Below are 21693 nucleotides of genomic sequence, written 5' to 3' on the forward strand. Positions count from 1 at the left end.
TATATACACATACATACATATATATATACTTTTAATATTTCACAGGTTTCTAGGAATCTATTCTTCCTATAACATGGCATAGAAAGTCAAAGTCCTCTTTGATCACCTTCTCAATCTTGAGCTCCTCCTCCATTCACAGAGGTGATGATGATGTGGTCAGTTTAGAGCACATCCTTTTACACCTTTTTCTATTGTAACTGGATGGATGGAAAACATTCTGCATTTCTTTAAGTTGTGTCATGCTATACATATTTTTCTACACATTGCTTTTGTTTTTCAACAATGTGTCCTAGATCTTTCTGGGTCAGTTCATAGACTTCTACCTCACTATTTTTTAAAATGCTTCTTAGTGTATCATAGCCTAGGAATGTCCTATTAGTAGTCAGGCTATTGACGTAACTCATTGTTCATTATTCTGTTTGTTTTTGTAAACATTTTTGCACGTGTCTCCTGCATATACAGTGTTTCTCTAGGGTGCATACCAAGAGGTGGAATTACTGAGTCAAAGAACGTTTATTTATGTAGTTTTATTAAAGCTGTTGCTCTAAATACTCTTTAAAATAGTTACACCAGTTTATATTGCTATCATCTGCATAAAAGTGTCTGTTCCCCCGCAATCTCCAAAATACTGGATATTATCAAATATCTACAAGTGTGCCAATCTGACTCTAATGGGTGAAAAGTGGTATCTCATGGTTGTCTCATTTGCATTTTTCTGTTTAGAAGTCAAACTGGTCATTTGTTTTTCTCTGAATTTTCTGTTCAAATATCTTACTCATTTTTTTTCTGTTGGATAGCCTTATTAATTCATTCATCAAATATGTACTAGAATGCCTACTAGGTGCCAAGCATTATTCTAGGCACTAGAGATTTTGTGGCAAATTAACTAGACAAACATCCCTGCTCTCAGAGATGTGACAGTTTAGTTCTGGGAGAAAGACTTAGACAAAAGGAATCAAGAAAATATATAGTGTGTTAGACTGGATAAAAAGTAGGAGAGGGAGATAGGGAAAGCCATTGGGATTGGGATTCGAGTCTAAATAGATGGCCAGGGAATCTTTTACTTACTCACTATAGGCATTCTTCATATATTGTATGTGCTAATGTTTTATCTGTTATATGTTGCACATATTTTCTTTCAGACTTTATCTTTTGACTTAGACTATGGCATTTTTGTCACACTCTTTTTTAAAGTTCCACAGTCAAACTTTGTTCATTGGAATATAGTCATGTAAGAAGTGACAGTTCTTTCTTCTGATCTTCCCAGGGAATCACTATCAAGAGTTCTATGTTTGTCCTTTCAGTTTATTTTCAGTTAATTTCAATTATCCTAATTACTATGCAACACTCCTTCCACCCTCAGTCATCAATTAAGCACAGTTTCTGGCTGTTTCTCCATAAATGAAATTCTGACTGACTGTATTCTTTCTAGTGGCTGCTTAATATTCAGTGTTAGAGGGGATGCCTGTAATTTATCCAAGCGTTACCCTCTGGCTGGACATCAAGGTTGTTTCCAGTTCTCCATTCTTCCAGATGCGGCGGAAATCCCATACTCTGTCTGCTGCCCATGAGCTCTCTGGTCTTTTTTGTTTATTGGATTAGAGCCACCACACCCCACATCATAATGATCTTGTTTTCTCCCCCACCAGCTCCATGGCTACATGGAAAACAAGCCTCTGGGACTTCAGATCTTCATTGGGACAGCCGATGAGCGGATCCTTAAGCCGCATGCCTTCTACCAGGTGCACCGAATCACGGGGAAAACTGTCACCACCACCAGCTATGAGAAGATTGTGGGCAACACCAAAGTCCTGGAGATCCCCCTGGAGCCCAAAAACAACATGAGGGCAACGTAAGGGCTGGGGGCTGAGGGCGGTGGGTCTTCATGGAGAAGCGAGCAGGGGGCAGGTGGCAGGGATTTCGGAGAGAGAACTCTACGGAACGGATGGAAGCAGCTGTTGATGGCAGTTCTCAGTCTGTGATCCATCAACCCATTGTGATTTCTGTTTTAAATGTTTCTATTTTAAAAGCATAATACATAGGCCAGGCATGGTGGCTCACACCTGTAATCTCAGCACTTTGGGAGGCCGAGGCGGGTGGATCACTTGGGATCAGGAGTTTGAGACCAGCCTGGCCAACATGGGGAAACCCCATCTCTATTAAAAATACAAAAATTAGCTGGGTATGGTGGCAGGCGCCTGTAATCCCAGATACTCTGGAGGCTGAGGCAGGAGAATTGCTTGAACCTGAAGGGGGGAGGTTGCAGTGAGCCGAGATTACACTACTGCACTCCAGCCTGGGTGACAGAGCGAGACTCTGTCTCAAAAAAAAAAAAAAAAAAAAAAAAAGTATAGTATGTCCGCATTTTCATGTGTCTTGGGAGGAAGAATACTCATGAATCTTTGTATTATGTTGCATGGGATCAGGTTAAATTTACTTATATTTAAAAAATTAATTTGACCTAGAGAGATCATTAAGTAATGAGGCAGAGAGGTCCAAATTCACAAACCTAATATGCTTGTGGCTGAAGTCTGGGAACCATTGCACACGTTTTGGGGTTTAAAAAAACCTTTGGATGGGAAAATAAATTCAAACTTACAGAAATACTGCAAGAAGTATACAAAGAACTCCTGGAATCCTGCCCCCTCGGCTTTCCCAGGTGTTAACAGGCTTCACCTGTGCTCCAGCACGTTCCTTCCCACCTCTCCATTTCTTCCCGAGCTGTTTGAGAGGTAGTTGCAGACTTTACGCCCTTTGACTTTTAAATACTTCAGGGTGCATTTCCTAAGAACTAGGATGCTCTCATACACAGTCACAGTACATTTATTCAAGAGATTTCATGTTGATTCACTGCTCTATTGAATGGTCCACAATCAGTATTCCCCAGTTACATAGAGTTTTTCAGATATTTTTGAGAGTAGAAGAGTTGGCATGAAAAATCTCCCTAGAGAAGTAATTTCACTGGGGCATTTCTCTAATTGCTTTGTTAAGTTTGCTTTTCCCTCCATCTTGGTATACATTCCTGGCTGAAATGCCTATGTGGGTGTATTGCAGTTTTCCCCAGTGGCTGGCTGTAAAATTATTTTGGCTGCCTAAGGCAGGTTTGGGGGTGATCTTTCCTGCTCCTGAAGACAGTTGGTGATAATGGGGTTCTTAACATCCTGGCAGCATCGACTGTGCGGGGATCTTGAAGCTCAGAAACGCCGACATTGAGCTGCGGAAAGGCGAGACGGACATTGGAAGAAAGAATACGCGGGTGAGGCTGGTTTTCCGAGTTCACATCCCAGAGTCCAGTGGCAGAATCGTCTCTTTGCAGACTGCATCTAATCCCATCGAGTGCTGTGAGTTGGACCCTGGGGCCCGGTCTGTCTTCGGAAAGCGTAGGGCACATGGGCTTCCCCTGGGAGCAGTGTATTCTGGGTGAGGTACCTGGGGTGGCCCGTGGGAATGTGTGGGACCCACAGGGTTACGCTGACCCGAGATGACCAGAGGGGCCAGAGACGGAGCACATCGCAGTGTTCTCTTGCTGCTTCTATTGAGTTCTGGAAGGTTTCGTGGCCTCACGGGAAAATTAAAAATAATAGGGCCAATAAGTAGCTTAAAGCTTCGTTCGGAAGACTTGAGATAGGTAAATATCGTTCTGGTCTTAAAGGATAGATGCATTTGGAGTGAGTTTGCTGTACGTGGTTCCCTTTTTTCTTTTCCTTCTTTATTGTTTAAATAACAGTAACAAACCACAGCGCTCTCACTCACTGAGCTTCGACTCTGCTGCTCAGTATGAATATTCACAGTAATCCCTGGCACTAGCTGGTGTCAGTGTGCCCATTTTACAGATGAGGAGGTAGAGTCACAAGAGGGTGAGTTGTGCACACAACCAAAGAGTGGCAGGGTTGGGATTGGAACCGGGGCTTTTGCATGCAGGAACCATGCCCTGTCCCCCACCCATAGCCCATCTCTGCGTGTTGACTGAGCTCTATTTTGTATCCTGCACTATCCCAGGGGTTGGGGATCCACAGATGAGCAGGCCACTTTCTCTGGCCTTAATGAGCTTACAGTCTGGAGAGGATAAGGACACCCAGACAGATGGTTGTGTCATTACAGAAGATTTTCAGAATCTAATATGAAGTGACCAGGATCTGCCATTTGGAAGGACACTGAGCAGAAACCTGGCACATTTCTATCAAGTTTCAAAAGAAGAAGTAGCTTTGAGCTCATTCTTATGTACTTTATACCTAAGTTTAAAGTCTACCTGTATGTTAACACAGTTTTGTAGTTAATCTGTGCGATTAGATGTGACAACACTTATTATCCGCTCAGTGTTTGAAAATTTAGGAGTTACTTTAAAAAGTATAAAGAAGAGGCCAGGTGTGGTGGCTCACACCTGTAATCCCAGCACTTTGGGTGGATCACTTGAGGTCAGGAGTTCGAGACCTGCCTGGCCAACATGGCAAAACCCCATCTCTACTAAAAATAAAAAATTAGCCGGGCATGGTGGTGCGCACCTGTAATTCCAATTACTTGGGAGGCTGAGGCAGGAGAATCGCTTGAATCCAGGAGGTGGAGGTTGCGGTGAGCTGAGATTGCGCCACTGCACTCCAGCCTGGGTGACAGAGTGAGACGCTGTCTTGGGCCGGGTGGGGGGAAGCATAAAGAAGAAAAAAATAGGCATTGTTCCAGAAACAAAAACTGTTTTTATTATTTTAAACTCTCTTTCTTATAACAACATTTTGTTTTATGCTCTTATAAACATGTTCCATATTAAATTATGGTTCAGGGTTTTGTTTTGTTTTTTTTTTTCCTTTTTGCTGGACATTTTACCATAACTAGGTGTCACAAAATCAACTTCCTACAGAGGCCAGGGAGGTGAAAATGAAGGGGTAGGCTGGGTGGCAGACATCAGAGAATAGTGGAGATTGGGGACATTCCCCACCTAAATGCGCTGTTGTTACTCAACTGCAGCCAGTATTTCCACATGGGAATATAGACTCAATGTGGTCAAATGTTTTGGTTATTTTATGTTATTGAGAAGGAGTCTTGCTCTCTCGTCTAGGTCAGAGTGCCGTGGCGTGATCTCGGCTCACCGCAACTTTTACCTTCCAGGTTCAAGTGATTCTCCTGCCTCACCCCAGCCCTCTGAGTAACTGAGATGACAGGCACCTGCTACCATGCCTGGCTAATTTTTTGTATTTTTTAGTAGAGACAGGGTTTCACCATGTTGGCCAGGCTGGTCTCAAACTCCTGACCTCAGATTATCCACCCACTTCAGCCTCCCAAAGTGCTGGGATTACAGGCGTGAGCCACCATGCCTGGCCTATTTTATTTTAAGTTCTCAGGTACACGTGTAGGATGTGCAGGTTTGTTACACAGGTAAACAGGTGCCATGGTGCTTTGCTGCATGTATCAACTGGTGCTGGAAATCTTCTGGTTTTTAAAAATAAACCAAAAAATATCCTGATTTTAAAAAATGGTAAAAAATCAAAATGCTTTGTGGTCAGAAAATATCTGCAGATAGCTTCTGTTAATCAGAGGAAGTCTTAAGACTAACATGCAAAGGGAAAGTGTATTTTCTGCAGAAGAGTTTGGGAAAGACTAGCCCTCATGGTGAAAAGTCAGGAAGGAGAGAGAATGGTCCCTTCTTTGGGAGAGCAGCCAGAACTTGGTCTTGGTTGGTCTTTGGAAATGAATGAAGAGTCACTCTAATTTCTTTCAGTCTTTCGAGTCAAGATGTGGATCAGTCTGAATTGGCGGTGTTCTGCTCTTAGAAGAGAAAGACCCAACAGTAGATGACAAGGCAAAACATGCTGAAAACCCCATTACTAGAAATATTGGAATTCCCCTACTCAGCTTAGTAGACCCCGCTCCTGTCCATCAAATGCTGGTCATGATGGCTGCCCCACCAAAGTCTTGGTTTTGAACCTCTCAAGATGTTTTTGGAAGGAAACTTGCAGTGATTTGGGGGACTCTGAGCAGATAAGGTCTCCCCTTTCTGGCAAATGACTCACTTTCCAGGATGGGACTGGGGTGTGTAGCAAGGTGGGGACAGGAGCCCCTGATCCTCCCTCTCTTTGGGTTTCTCAAGGCAACTTATCTTATGTCGATCTAAGACTTTGAGGATCATCACTTAACCACATGTTCCTCCAGCAAGATCTTCAGGGTGTTAGAAAGCTATTTGAACATTGAAAATTGTTTTCTTTTCTTTTTAAAAAGGCATTTGCCTGATTCACCTGCCTTCTTTTGACAGAGAAGGAAACTGAGACTTCTTGGTAAGGTGATTCACCTGTTTTTACTTGGTAGGTAGGAAAGCCAGTCTCCAACTTTCTGGTTCTATGAAATCCCTTCTTCTTTTGGTTCCCATAACTCACCCTCTCTTGCAATACCAAGCTGAGCTACCAGCTGGCCACTCTAGTTCTCACTAATAATTTTCTGTCATTTTAATTTACTTCTTTGTTCTGTTTCCTTAGACCAGTGCCTAGTAGGTCCATAAATATTTATTGACAGCTTACTGTATAATCTATAGGGAGGTAGTCAGTAAATACATATTAGCAATTAGTAACATGGGCTGGCAGAGTATTGTAAAATAAATTGTTACTAATGACAGTATACCCTTAGACAGTGTATACTGACTAAGCAAGAGTCTCCAATGACAGGGAGAGTGAGTTGGTGAGAAAAACATTTCGTGGGCTGGTACTTATTTGCAAGGCTAACTTATTTACTTTGGAGATGCCTTTTATGTACCGTCTTAGGGATCAAGGGTAAGTTCTCAGATGCTAGCAGAAACAACATGAGCAAACTACCAGAGACTGCTCTTTGGAAGGTGGAGTGATTTGCTAGAAGTGCAGGTGCCTTATGTTTATTCGCATGCCAGCTGGCCAGAGCTGCAATCTCACTTTTGCACACACTGGCACCCTCATGTTTGCAGTCTTCTATTTCCACTAGGGCTTTAGCATTGCCGAGGAGATCCTTCCAACTTCCCCCACTGCTCCTTTCTGTATTCTCGGGAAGACTGACCTGACCCTTCTCCAGTCTTCCAACCTCTCAATGCTGCCCCGACCCCTTCCCACTCCATGTAGATAACCGCACCTCCCACTTCTCTGGAGCATGGAAGAGGTCAGAGGGATCACCCCCGTCTTCCCCAACAACAAGACTATCCATGATAGACAGCAGCTACTGGGGCCTGCCCTCCCTTCTCCACTTGGCACGGAGCAGTTCCCCTCTGCTCCTGCTCAGCCTCATTCCCCGCCTGAGCCCAGCCTTCTTGGTGTTGTCAGCTTCAACTCCAGTTTCCCTGCAGGGGTAGAGCTGGCGCCTGCTTCCCTCTTATGTTAGTCTCCTAGGCTGTCATAACCAAATACTGCAAACCAGGTGGCTTGAAACAATAGAAATGTATTCTCTCACTGTTTTGGAGGCCAGAAGTCTGAAATCAAGGTGTTGGCAGGGTTGGTTCCCGCTGGAGGCTCAGGGGAGAAACCGCCGGTGCCATCCCCGCCAGCTTTTGGTGCCTGCTGGTCTCCCTGGCCTTACTTGGCTTGTGGCTGCATTGCTCCAGTCTCTGCCTCTGTCTGCACACGGGCCTTTTCTGGGTCTCTGTGTGTGTCTGTTTCTGTTGCTTACGAGGATGCACTTATTTGGTTTATACCTAATCCAGGGTGATCTCATCTCCATTCTTACCTTAATTATATCTGCAAAGACCCTGGTTCCAAATAAGGTACATTCTGAGCTTGTGGGTGGATGGTTTGCAGGGAGGAGGAGTCAGGTAGGGGGGTACTATGTAACCCACTACATTTCCTCAACTGCATTTCGTGGCTTCCCTTCCTATCTGCTCCTCAGTTCCCAGATGCATTGGGATCTTTCCCTGACTTTTTGGCTTTTGCACACTGTCACCTCCACCCAGAACATAGGTTCTCAAGCTTGACTGTATGCTAGAATTACCCGGGAGTTGTATTAAAAAAATACTGATGCCCGGCCAGGCTCGGTGGCTCACGTCTGTAATCTCAGCGCTTTGGGAGGCTGAAGCTAGAGGATTGCTTGAGCTCAGGAGTTGGAGACCAGCCTGACCAATATGGTGAAAACCCATCTCTACAAAAACCATTAGCCAGGCGTGTTGGTGCGTGCCTGTAGTCCCAGCTACTTGGAGGCCTGAGGTGGGAGGATTGCTTGGACCCAGGAGATTGAGGCTGCAGTGAGCCAAGATTGCACCACTACACTCCAGCTTGGGTGACAAAGTTAGATGTTGTTTCAGAAAAGAAAAAAAAAAAATACTGATGTCCTGGTCCCACCCCGGAGACTCTGATTTGGTTGTCAGGATGTGGCCTGGCCATGGGGGCTTTCAGAGCTCTCCCAGTGATTCTGATGTGGGGCAGACTTTGAGGTGCTTATCTGGAGCCCACCCCTCCCTATCCTCCAGTGGCTTGGCTAACCCCTCCTCCTCCAAGGCCTCTGTTTAGACGGCTCCTCAAGGAGGAAGCATTCCCTGACCCCCCACGGTACGGGGTCCCCCACTTTGTGCTCTGACAGCCCCATTTACTCGTCAGTCTCTGTCCTATAAAGACTGAACCAGGCAATGTTTACCAGGGCTCGGCACATAGTGACTGTCTCCAGCCTGTATTTCCACACTGCCCAGTGGGGGAGAAAAGGCTGCAATGAGATAGGAGACGTCCACAGGCACACACCTGGTCCTGAGATAACTTAACAGAACCTCTCCAGCCGTGTCTCCAGGCCCAGCCATGTCTCCAGGCAGTTCTGCCCAAGCCACCATGGCTTTCTCCCTGCCCAGCAGATGGGCCTCTCTGCTCAGTGCATTTCAGAAAACATGTAAAGCAATTTCACACAAAGCCCTGCCAGCTCAGGGCACAGAATGTAAATTCACTTTGCTCATTTTGCGGGGCTTGGGAGTGGGTATGGGGTGTGGGTTAGAAAATGGATTTTCTCACATGCTCTTTTCCCTCTCCGCCTCTCTTTGTGACATATATATTTTTTATGGAGGTATAATTAAAGTAGATTGCACAGATTGTAAGCGTTCAGTGATTTTTGACAATCGCATATACCCACGTAACCACCACTCGAGACAGCGCTTTCTTCACTCTTGAACGTTCCCATGTCCCTTCAGCCAAGGCCTCCTCCTCAAGCCCACACACGGAGGCAGCCGCTCTTCTGATTTCTATCACGGTTGATTAATCTTCCCTGTTCTAGAACTTTATAGAATGGAATTAATACAGTGTGTACCCTTCTGGGTCTGGCTGTTTTTGCTCAGCATGTTATTTTTGAGATCTGTCACTGCTATGGAGTGATTCAGTAGTGCATTCCTATTTATTGCTGAGCACTATTCAATTGCATGAATATAACAATTGTTTATGTACCATTGGTAGACATTCGGTCTGTTCCCAGTGCTTGGGTTTATGGATAAGGCTACTATGAACATTCCTATTCAAGTCCTTTTGTGAGCAAATGCTTTCATTTCTCTTGGGTAAATGACCTAGGAATGGAGTTGGATGTGTATGTTTTTATTTATGTATTTTCAACACCATATTCCACTCTGAACAAGGATGTATGAGAGTTCCAGTTGCTCCACATCCTCACCAATATTTGGTATTGTCAGTCTTTTAAATTTTAACCCTTCTAATGAGTGTGAAATGGAATCTCATTGTAGTTTTAATGTGCATTTCCCTAATGACTACTGATTCAGATGCTTGTTGGCTATCTGTGTATCTTCTATTTTTTTATTATTTTTTTGAGACGGAATCTCGCTCTTGTCCGTCCCCCAGGCTGGAGTGCAATGGCGCAATCTCAGTTCACTGCAACCTCTGCCTCCCAGCTTCAAGTGATTCTTCTGCCTCAGCCTCTGGAGTAGCTGGGATTACAGTTGCCCGCCACCATGCCCGGCTAATTTTTGTATTTTTAGTAGAGATGGGGTTTCACCATGTTGGCCAGGCTGGTCTCGAACTCCTGACCTCAGGTCATCCACCTGCCTCCACCTCCCAAAGTGTTGGGATTACAGGCGTGAGCCACCATGCCCGGCCTATGTATCTTCTTTGGTAAAGTGTCTGTTCAACTATTTGCCCATTTTTAACTGGGTTATTCATATTTTTATTGTTAATATGCATCAGTTCTTTATATATTCTGGACATAAGTCCTTTGTCAGATTTGTGTATATTTTTCCCCTGTCTGTGGCTTACCTGTTTATTTTCAGGTAGTGTCTTGTGTCTTTTATTTTTTTTTTTTTTTTTTTTTTTGAGACAAAGTCTCACTCTCGTGGCTCAGGCTAGAGTGCAATGGCACAACCTCGGCTCACTGCAACCTCCACCTCCCAGGCTGAAGTGATTCTCCTGCCTCAGCCTCTGGAGTAGCTGGGATTACAGGCACCTGCCACCATGCCCAGATAATTTTTGTATTTTTAGTAGAGATGGGGTTTCACCATGTTGGCCAGGCCAGTCTCGAACTCCTGACCTCAGGCAATCTGCCTACCTCGGCCTCCCAAAGTGCTGTGATTACAGGCGTGAGCCACCATGCCTGGCCCAGGTAGTGTCTTTTCATGAACATTCATATTTTATTTTGATGAAGCCCAATTTGACATTTTCTTTTTGTCTGGGATTAGTGCTTTTTGCATTCCTCCAGGAAATCTCTGCCTATCTGAAGGCAGCAAAGACATTCTGTTACATTTTCTTCTGGAAGCTTTTCGGTTCTGGTTTCATGTTTGGGGCTCTGATCCATGCAGGTTGGTTTTTGTGTATGGTGTGGGGTAGGGTCCAGCTCCATTGTTTTCCCTATGGAAATTCAGCTATTTCTTATGCTTTTTTTTTTTTTTTTTTTTTCTGAAAGCAAAAATTAGAAAACCTACGACCCCAATGCTTCCTGCACGCCTTCCATTTTATCCCTTACTTTACCCTCCTGGGTCTAGTTGGAAGTTGGGTGCTAGTGCAGCATTTCTTCAGGAAACCCTTAGAATTAGGGAGGCCCGGGCCAGGTGTGGTGGCTCATGCCTGGAATCTTAGCACCTTGGGAGGCTGAAGTGGACAGATCACTTGAGGTCAGGAGTTCGAGACCAGCCTGGCCAACGTGGCGAAACCCCGTCTCTACTAAAAATACAAAAGTTAGCCAGGTGTGGTGGTGCATGCCTGTAATCCCAGCTACTCGGGAGGCTGAGGCATGAGAATCACTTGAACCTGGGAGGCGGAGGTTGTAGTGAGCCAAGATCATACCACTGCACTCCAGCCTGGGCTGCAGAGTGAGAGTCCATCTCAAAACAAACAAAAGAATTAGGGAGGCCCAGATGGCATGTTGACTGTGCTTTACTTTGTGCATCTTATCTTGTTCAGCTTATTTTGTTCAGCTGCTCCTGCTGGAAGCTGAAATGACTCACGTCATTATCGTGGACTTCCCAATATTTATTCTTTCAATTAAAAATACATTTGGCATGTGATATATACTGTTCTGGGCACTAGGGATAGAGCACTGGACAAAACAAAGTCCCCACCCTCACAAAGGTTACATTCTAGTGGGGAAGGCAGACAGTAAACAAGCAAAGACAGCACTTGAGAGCCTAGTGTCGTGACAAAAATAACAAGGACCACGGGTTGGTGGCTTGGTGCGGGAACAGCAACATCACCATGTTGGCTAGGCTGGTTAAATGTGTGTGTGTCATGCCAATCAGGGAAGGCCTCTGAGGATGGAGCTTGTTCACCCAGACCTGAGTGATTGGTCCATGGGGAAGTATAGCCAGTACAAAGGCCCTGAGGCAGGGATAAGCTCGGGGTCTCCAGGGAGGAGGAAGGTACCCCAGGAGACTGTGTAGAGTGCTATAGGTGGGGCAAGGGGTCGGAGGTGAGGTCTGAGCCCAAGGTGGGGAATTTGGATTTTATTCTAAGATGGGAAGCCGTGGGTTCCAAGTAGGGGGCTGACATTATGTTTTTTGAGATGGAGTCTCACTCTGTGACCCAGGTTGGAGTGCAGTGGCGTGATCTTGGCTCACTGCAACCTCTGTCTCCCGGGTTCAAGCAATTCTCGTTCCTCAACCTCCTGAGTAGCTGGGACTACAAGAGCCCGTTACCACATCTGGCGAATTTTTGTATTTTTAATAGAGACAGGGTTTCACCGTGTTGGCCAGGCTGGTCTCGAACTCCTGACCTCAGGTGATCTGCCTGCCTCAGCCTCCCAAAGTGCTGGGATTACAGGCCTGACCTGCCACGCCCAGCTGTGATTTCTATTTTAATATTCATTTAGCACACAGCCTAGCACATAGTAGGTGCTAATCAATACTTGAAGGCAGAATGAAGGAAGAAAGAAGATGAGAGGGACAGGACAGGGAAGAGGTGTAGAGAAATGAACAGTTATTAATCACCTACTGTGTGTCAAGCACCTTCTGTATTGTGGCTGAATCAGTATGAGAAGAGACTGGAAAAACTGTAGCATGGAGAAGTGAACTTGCCCGCGGCCATCCAGCTAGTGAGGGGCAAGCCAGCGGTGACATCGCATCCCACTGAGCCTCGGGGCATCAAGGCTGAGCTACATATTGAGTGATAGATTAATATGGGCCAGAAACCCAAAGGGTGGTATCATCTCATTATAAATCAGAGACCAGCTCAGGGGCCTGCAGGGGGCTGTGGGCACCTGTCCACCCACCCCCTACCCTCCAATCCCCCCACCACCCCCCGCACTAGATTGCCTCCCTCAAGATCCTATAGTGGTAAATCTTGGATGAAACTGGAGCATTGGACAGAGAGCAGGTTGGCCAGGCCTTTGTCAGCCTCTGCTCTCCAAGACAAATGACCAAGAAGCCCTATTTCAGAAGCGCCAGAAAGTCGCATGATGGGGAGAAGCAGTTTAGAGTGGCGGTTAGGAGTGTGGGCTCTGGGGCAGGTAGCTTGGGTTCAAATCCTGCCTCTGCCACTTACTGGCTACTTAGTCCTGGCAAGGTTACTTAAACACTCTATGCCTCACTTTCCCTATCTGTAAAATGGGAAGAATAATAGTACCTCCCTCGCGGTGGTGGTTCAATGCGTGTGTGCCTCACACAGGAAGTGCCAGACGTGATCCCACAGCGTAACTCAAGTGCCTCCTTTGTGGTGGCCCAGTGTGGACGGATCTCATTGTCTTGCCTGCAGCCCTCACGTAGTTCTGTAAAGCAGGCTTTACGTACCTCTGGCTGCCACCCTGTCACTGCAGGAGTCTGAAACCCAGGAAGCAGTAGGCTGGTGTGAGAGTCGAGCAAACATTCATTGTTTCAGGTGAGCAAACAGCCTGTAACACACCCTGCTGCTGGGAAGGAACCCCGATAGTTATCTGGCCCAGTGGGGTGGGCCGGCTGATGAGTGAGTGGAGGAAAGTTGTTTTTTTTGGAGAGCCCAGGATTGGGGTGGCTTCTGTGCTGATTGAAATAGTTACCTGCCCAGCCCTTTACTGGGCTAGTTATGAGGGAGCTGGGAAGGCAGAGGGCCCTTCTGAACACCTACGGCGTGCCCACAAATGCACTGAGGTTAACTCATTTCCATCCTCATCATAACCTCAGAAGGCCCATCTTAAATGCTTGCTCAGTTCATTTGTTCAGAAGCATTTGATTACATGCCAGTGATGGAGGCACAGAAAAGCACCCTTGCAGGGTGTGGGTGCCTGCAGGCTGAGGCTCCGAAGGATGAGTGACTTGCTACAGTCCCACGGCTGGCAAGGCAGGGGCAGAGCTGGGGTTCAAGCTGTGCTCTTTTCTCTGTCCAGGCTGCCTGGGTTCCTCAGTGATCCAGAGCTCATCAGGTTAGGGGCTGGTGAGCTCTGGATCATTGAGAATATTCCCGCTGGGTCTGGGAATATTCTGAAGAGGGTGCCTGTTCGTACATTGGAATGGGAGAGTAATGATCCGATCGGAGGAGAGACAGCAGCTCCTACTCTGCCTGATGTGCTGTGGGGCGGATGAGCTAGGAAAGTCTCACAGGGGGGACCTACCACTGCATTTCTCCATATGAGAAAGCTGAAGCCGAGGCCGCCCCACCGAGGCCCACAGCTAGAGCTTCGTCACTCACTGTGCGTCCCATGCATTTGCACACATCATGCCCCACTCCCTTGCCGTGGACCTTAGTGGTTCCCTCAAAGAGGTGAGCCCCACAATAAGGGAGATTTTGGTTCCCCTCCACTCTCCCACTTCCCAGGGAAGACCCAGGGAACAGCCAGAGTGGAGGCTGAGGGGCCTGTCTGCTGGCCCCACTCACAGCCTCTCCCGGGAGATGCCTGAGTCAGCAGCACATTCTGGGCCAAGCCAGGCCCAGCCAGACCAGGCTCACGGCCAAGGATGGGGCCTGATACAGAGACAAGAAGGGCTTACAGCAGCTGGAGCGCCGAGGCCAGGGTTGCTCAGTGCTTGGGCCAGAACGATGACCAGTGGGAGGAACTTTCTTGCCTGGGCTGGCCGGTGTCTTTCCCACGAAGTCCTCCATTTCACTGCAGGGGGACCCGTGGGGTAGTGGAATCCCACAGTGTAGGTCCAAATTCTGCCTCTCCATTCGCTGTGAGCTCCCGAGCTTATTCCTTCTCTGGGAGGATCAATATCTTCTACTCTAAAATGGGAATGATTGCTGCTTTGTGGTCTCATGAAGTTTAGCAATAAAAATAAACACAACTAACATTCACTGAGTCCTGATGAGATACCATGCAGTCCCGTGGATTAGCTCATTTAATCTGCAGGCAGCCCAGAGAGGTTAGTGCTGTGATATTCCCATTTCATAGATGAAAAACAGAGGCAAAGAAATTAAGTGTCTTGCTCAAAGTCCCAACATTAGAATGTTACTTTTATCTGTGAACCCTAAATTGCTTCATGGTGTGGGTGTTTCAGAATATTTTTTAAAATGTGTATATGATGTGCCTGCAATCTGTAGTCTTTATAGCATTTGTACTCGTCTGCTGTTACTTATTTTTATTTTTTTCGGACAGAGTCACTCTCTGTCACCCAGGCTGGAGGGCAGGGGCACAATCTCAACTCACTGCAACCTCTGCCTCCCAGGTTCAAGCAGTTCTCCTACCTCAGCCTCCCGAGTGACTGGGATTACAGGTGCATGCCACCACGCCCAGCTATTTTTTTTTTTTTTTTTGTATTAGTAGAGATGGGGTTTCATCATGTTGACCAGGCTGGTCTCAAACTCCTGACCTCAGATGATCTGCCAGCCTCAGCCTCCCAAAGTGCTGGGATTACAGGCATGAGTCATCCCACCCGGCCTGTTAATTTTTAAATTTAAACTTATTTTCATTGTTGAGACAGAGTCTTGCTCTGTCACCCAGGCTGGAGGGCAGTGGTGCAATCTCAACTCGCTGCAGCCTCCACCTCCCAGGTCAAGCAATTCTCTTGCCTCAGCCTCCCAAGTAGCTGGGATTCCAGGCACGCACCACCACGCCCAGCTAACTTTTTTTGTAGTTTTAGTAGAGATGGGGTTTCACCATGTTGGCCAGGCTGGTCTCGAACTTCTGACCTCAAGTGATCTGCCCACCTTGGTCTCCCAAAGTGCTGGGATTACAGGGGTGAGCCACCATGCCCAGCCTGTTCACTGTTATTAACAGAACCTGCCCTCTCTGCAGGAGCGAATTTCTCTAACCAGTCTCTCCTAAGGTTCTTGGATAGATCATAATTCTTGGCCACCCAGCTTGATGGCAAATTTCAGATAGTCGGGCAATAACATCCCATTTCCAGGCCCACTTGGGCTGATGTGGGGGACCCTGTGCTGGTATAAGTTTTCTTCGCTGAACCTTTGCAGTGGCCGCTGCTGTGCTGCAGGTGGGCACTGTTGCAAGAGAAAGTAAACACCCAAACTGGTTAAACCAACAGCGTCCTGTTGATTCAGAGCTCGTAAAATACAAGAGCCCCCTGAGCCACTTTATGACGTGCCAGAATCCAGGGGCAGGAGGGAAGCCTGGGGAAGTCCCTTTGCAGGGGCCACCTTGAAGCTTAAGCTGGAGCAGAGGTCGAGACTTCCCCCGCAGGCCTGAGCCAGGCCCTCAAAGATGACTTTAAAAGAAAGGTGCCTGGTTTGGTTGGAAAACTGCAGGCTGTGCGGTTTGGATTGTCTGCAATCTCAGAAATGAATGGGAGAAAGGGGGGCTGATGAGGAGGGTGGGCGCAAGCCTGGGAGGCCCACTGGGCTTCCTGAGAGCCCTCCCGGCCACCCTGGACCTGTCACCCTATTTAGCAGCCATAGGTGATAAGGAGGTTGCATCAGAGAGCAATAGAGAAGTAGAGCTCAGGAGGGTAATTTGGGCTGCTGTGCGCTGGCTTCAGTTCCTCTTTCAAAAGCGAATGACTTTGCCTCTGGGTTCTCTGAAGACTGGGACCTGCCCTGGAGGAGTTCCCCGTCCTCAGGTGGCCTCTTAAGTGTGGAACTTGGCTCTTAAGCAAATGTGCGTGACAAGTCACCCAGAAAGATTGTTAAAATGCAAATGTCTGGCTTCTGCCCAAGAGATTGGGGCACAGTGGGTGAGGGATGTGGACTGGTCATCTGCATTTTTATCTAGCACCTTCTGACCCTGTGTTGGTGGGGGAAGGTTCTGCTACAGGTGACCTGGGAGCCACACTTTGAGAAACACTGGCAATCGGGGTCAAGAAACCTGAGCCGGCCGTAGTGGGTCATGCCTATGATCCCAGCACTTTGGGAGGTCGATGTGTGTGGATCACCAGAGCTCAGGTGTTTGAGATCAGCCTAGGCAACATGGCAATATCCAGTCTCTATTAAAAAAAAAAAAAAAAGAAGAAGAAACCTGGGTTATGGCTCAGGATTCACCCAGAACAGCAGTGACCACAGAGGTGACCTGTGTACACACATGCATGTGTTTGGTACAAATATGGTAAAATATATAAGACAACAATGTCTGTGGCTAGCACATACAGCCTCTCAGAAGCTACAGCTTTCAGTGTTGCTAACCTTGCTGACCCGTGTTTATTAAGCCAGAAGCGCTTTTGATGAACTTGTTTAATCCTCATAATAACCTGTGAAGTGGGACTACTAACAGCCCCATTTTACAGATGGGGAGACTGAGGCTCAGAGCTGTGAAAACTGCTACAAGGATCACCCAGGGGAGTGTCCAACACTATAGCCTTCACCAAGAGCAGGTGCTGCCCTTCACTGAAGCCGAGCTCTGAGCATCTGTCCTCTCCTCTCTAGATGGGAGTAACAGTGTCTTCCTTGCTGTAGGGCTATGATTTAAGGGTTTAAACAAATAAAAATGTTTTGAAAATAACTTAGCAAGAAAAAGAGGGGCATTTTTGAAAGTCAACGATAGCAAAGACTATCATGTCTCACGCTGTTACTGTGTGCTAAGCAGGGGCCGTTTTGCTTTATATAGGGTATTTTCTCCTATTGTGGTAAAATACACATAAAATTTACCCTTTTAGCTATTTTAAAGTATACAATTCAGTGCATGAAGTACATTCACAATACTGTGCAACTGCCACTACTCTGTAGTTGCAGAACTTTTTTTTTTGGAGACGAAGTCTTGCTTTGTTGTCCAGCCTGGAGTATAGTAGCACGATCTCTGCTCACTGCAACTTCCGCCTCCTGGGTTCAAGTGATTGTCCCATCTCTGCCACCTGAGTAGCCGGGATTACAGGTACATGCGGCCAGGCCAGGTCAATTTTTGTATTTTTTAGTAGAGATGGGGTTTAACCATATTGGTCAGGCTGGCCTCGAACTTCTGACCTCAGGTGAGCCGCCTGTCTCAGCCTCCCAAAGTACTAGGATTACAGGCGTGAGACACTGCGCCCGACCAAACTTTATCATTTTTGCTTATGAGGAAACTGAGGCACAGAGAGCTGCCACTCGAAGGCCATGCAGCTAGTAAACTTATGAAGACAGAACTTGAACCTGGACAGAGTGACATCAGGCTGAGAAAACCCCATCTGGCCTGCAGAACTTTTTTTTTTTTTATCACCAGAGAAAGAAACGCCTCCTATATTAGCAGCCACTGCCCAATTTCCACCCCCAGCAAGCCCCGATCTGCTCTCCGTCTCTGCATTTGCCCGTTCTGGCCAATTGACATAAATGGGATCGCATGCTATTTGTCCTTTTGTGTCTGGCTCCTTTTACTTCGCCTAATGGTTTCAAGGTCCACCCATGTTATGGCATGGAATAGCACTGCATTCCTTTTTGTGGCTGAGTAATATTCTGCATGGATATACCATGCTTTGTTTATCCATGTATCCATGGATGACCATTTGGGTTGATATTTGATATTTTACCATCTATGTGCTGACCGCATCCATATATTCATATGCAGGGTCTTGATGAGGGCAGGTACTGTTAGGACTTTACAGAGGAGGCATCTGTAACTCAGAGAGGTGAAGTGACTTGCCCAGGGTCACAGAACAGGGATGGCAGATGCAGGACTCAAAACCATGGCTTTCTGACCCCAGAGCCCGAGTAGCAGTTAATGATGTATTCTCTTGCAGCTCCCAGGGCCCTGCATTGCCCTGTAGTGATGGTACCACAGATCAAACCTGGCTGTGGCCTCTTGGAATCATTTGAAGATTGTTTTTGTTTTTGAGACAGAGTCTCGCTCTGTTGCCAGGCTGGAGTGCAGTGGCGTGATCTCGGCTCACTGCAACCTCCGCCTCCCCGGTTCAATTCTTCTGCCTCAGCCTCCTGAGTAGCTGGGACTACAGATGCGTGCCACCACACCCAGCTAATTTTTTTTTTTTTTTGGAGTTTTGGTAGAGACGGGGTTTCACCATGTTGGCCAGGATGGTCTTGATTTCCTGACCTCGTGATCTGCCTGACTCAGCCTCCCAAAGTGCTGGGATTACAGGCATGAACCACTGTACCTGGCTTGAAGATTTTTTTTTTTTTTTTTTTTAGGATAAAAACGATGCTCGTGTCCTCATCCTCAGATCATTTAAGTCAGAATCTCTAGAACAGCCGTTCTCAACCAGGGATGATTTTGCCCCCCTCTTCCCCAGGGGATATCCAGCCTTGTCTGGAGACAATCTTGGTTGTCACAACCGGGGGCTGGGGTGCTCCTTGCATCTGAAAGGTAGAACCCAGGGATGCTGCTAAACATTGTACAATGCCCAGGACACCCCTTGCCTGCTAGCAACAAAGAATTATCCAGCTCCAAATGGCAATGGTGTCAAGGTTGAGAAACCTTGCTTTAGAACTGGACCGTGGGCCGGACATGGTGGCTCAGGTCTATAATCCCAGCACTTTGGGAGGCCGAGGCAGGCAGATCGCTTGAGCCCAGGAGTTCAAGACAAGCCTCAGCAACATGGCAAAACCCTGTCTCTACAAAAATAAGTAGGATGTGGTGGCACACACCTGTAATGCCAGGTACGCGGGAGGCTGAGGTGGATCACTTGAGCCCAGGAGGTGGAGGCTGCAGTGGCCATGATGCCACCACTGTACTCCTGCCTGGGTGGCAGAGTGAGAGCGTGTTTCACAAAAAAAAAAAAAAAAGGAGGGGAGGGTGTGGGTGTCAGTATTTTTAACTTCCCATTCGAACTGGCCAGGGCTAAACAGAGCTTCTCAAACGTGATAGTGCACAGGAATCACATGGGCTCCTTGTAAAACTGCAGATCTGGGCTCGGTAGGTCTGGGGTGGGGCCTGAGGTGTACTGAATGTCTAACAAGCTCTCCAGTGATGCCAGCACCTCTGACCCGCACTTAGAGTTGTGAGACTAGAATACAGTTAAAGGCGTACAGGCAGCTGGACTAGACTCTCACTGTTTTTTCTTTTTTCTGTCTCTTTAGATTTTCATTAAAAAAAAAAAAAAGTTTTCCTTCAGGTAGGGAGGTAGGAAATGCAGACTTGGCAAAGGTTGAATCTGTTGGTTGCTGAGAGTATGAGGCTTTGAAGGGAGAAGCAGTGAGGCTGCCGCAGGAAAGGGGAGCTGTGTTCACAGCAGTGTGCAGTGATTCACAGCTCAACTGTCCGCGCCAGCCTCCCGCCCGGCACTGAGAGCTTGCAGCCCCTTCCAGTCCCCAGCCCGCCTGGCCACAAGCCTTGGGCTGGCTTGCCCAGTAGCGATGACTCAGGCTTTCCACCTGTAAAACGGGTGGGATGCTCTAGCCACTGCCCCACCCATCCCTGGGGCCAAAAGCCCCCAGCTGCTCCCCAATTTCATCAAAGGCAGATCTTCAAAGCCTGAACCTGCAGCTGCTGTTCTTGCTGCTAATAAATCTCATTTGTGGCAGCTCAATTAGGAAGTCATCACAAAACTTTGATATTGAAAGAACGGATTAATAACCCAGCCCATGTGGGAGAGATTAGCCGCTTCTGCGGAGAGATCTTTGTAATCTATCCTTGTAGCCGGCAGCCCCTGGGGCAGCGCCTGCAGGCGGGTCTCTGGGAACAGAGGGCGCCTGGGCTGAGCTGGGGTTGGGAAAAGCCATCAGGGGATTGGTCTGAGTCGCTGCTGGATGGCACTTTCAAGGTGGAGTGTCTGGAAGCCTCTGGCTGGTGCACAGTGACTCCTGAAATGTTGCCAAGTGCATCGTTGCTCCACTGAGTGGCCCCAGCAGATGCAGGGGGATGCCAGTGGCCTGGAGGCCCAGGCAAGGCAGGAGGGAAGGGTTAGAATTGGTCTGTGGGCCTCACGCAGTTACTGCCCAGGCTCCCGGATGGGGAGGTCTGCAGGCTCCTGGCATGGAAGGGGCTGGCCCTCTGCCCAGTTCTCTGGGCTTGGGGAGGAATGCCAAGAGCTCAGACTGACTCACCCCGGGGGGGCGGGCCCGGCCTCTTGGCCCACGCTGGAAGGAGAGAGGCCTAAGGAGGCGGGGCCCTGGCTGTGGCTGGGACCTGTTTCTTGCCTGCCCTGGGAAGATGGCTGGAGCAGGTTTTCATTCTTTTCTGCAGCCTGGCTTCTGGAATAGGTGACTGACTAGTTAACCTAAGAGATTGGGCTCTGGAGCTGGAGAAACCTGCTTTTGAGGGTTCAAATCTAAGCTTCACCGTGGATCCTTGGCCAAGTGGTGACCTTACTTCTCTTAGCTTTGGTTTTCTCCCCAGTCAAATGCGAATCATTTTAATACTTCCTTCCTCAGAGGGTTGCTATGAGCATTCAGGTATAGCATTCTGGTTTAGTGCTCAGCAGAGGCCTTTCCTGTGCCTCCATTTTTTCATTTATTACAAATATAGATGAGGACATAGATATAAATAGATGTATTGAGAATACATATTGGAGGATACAGACATATCCGTATCCATTCATCCACCCACCTACCCATTTACCCATCCATCCATCCATCCATCCATCCATCTCCCCATCCACCCACCCACCCACCCACCCATCCATCCATCCATCCACCCACACACCCACCCACCCATCCATCCATCCATCCACCCACCCACCCACCCACCCATCCACCCATCCACCCACCCACACACCCACCCACCCATCCATCCATCTATCCATCCACCCACCCACCCACCCACACACCCACCCACCCATCCACTCATCCATCCATCCATCCACCCACCCACCAACTACTATGTCCTCCTAGGTTCTCGGCACTCTTCCTGGCCTAGGCTTACAGCAGTACACAAAACAAAGCCCCTCCTTCCTGGGCTTACATGCTAGTAGGGGAAAGATGAAAGAAGATAAACCGATACAAGCTATATATAATGTATCTGAAAGTGAAAAGCTCTACGGAGAAAAGCAAAGTAGGACAGAGAAAGCAAAGGTGACAGAGAATGAGAGAGAGGGACCAGGCTGGGTACTGCTGTTTTAACTCTGGGGAG

At 47.6% G+C, this 21693-nt stretch overlaps 1 protein-coding gene across 3 annotated transcripts in view; it reads left to right on the top strand.

Annotated features, from left to right (window-relative positions):
* NFATC2 (nuclear factor of activated T cells 2) overlaps positions 1-21693 on the top strand; it is a 176788-nt gene that overhangs the window by 84691 nt on the left and 70404 nt on the right. For all 3 annotated transcript variants that reach the window (XM_050807445.1, XM_050807443.1, XM_050807444.1), the window contains exons 4-5: positions 1650-1852; positions 3169-3341. In XM_050807445.1, coding sequence (XP_050663402.1) covers positions 1650-1852; positions 3169-3341 — 376 coding nt within the window. The remainder of the gene's footprint in view (positions 1-1649; positions 1853-3168; positions 3342-21693) is intronic.

The sequence above is a fragment of the Macaca thibetana genome, chromosome 10, assembly GCF_024542745.1.
Source record: "Macaca thibetana thibetana isolate TM-01 chromosome 10, ASM2454274v1, whole genome shotgun sequence".
Lineage (NCBI taxonomy): Eukaryota > Metazoa > Chordata > Mammalia > Primates > Cercopithecidae > Macaca > Macaca thibetana.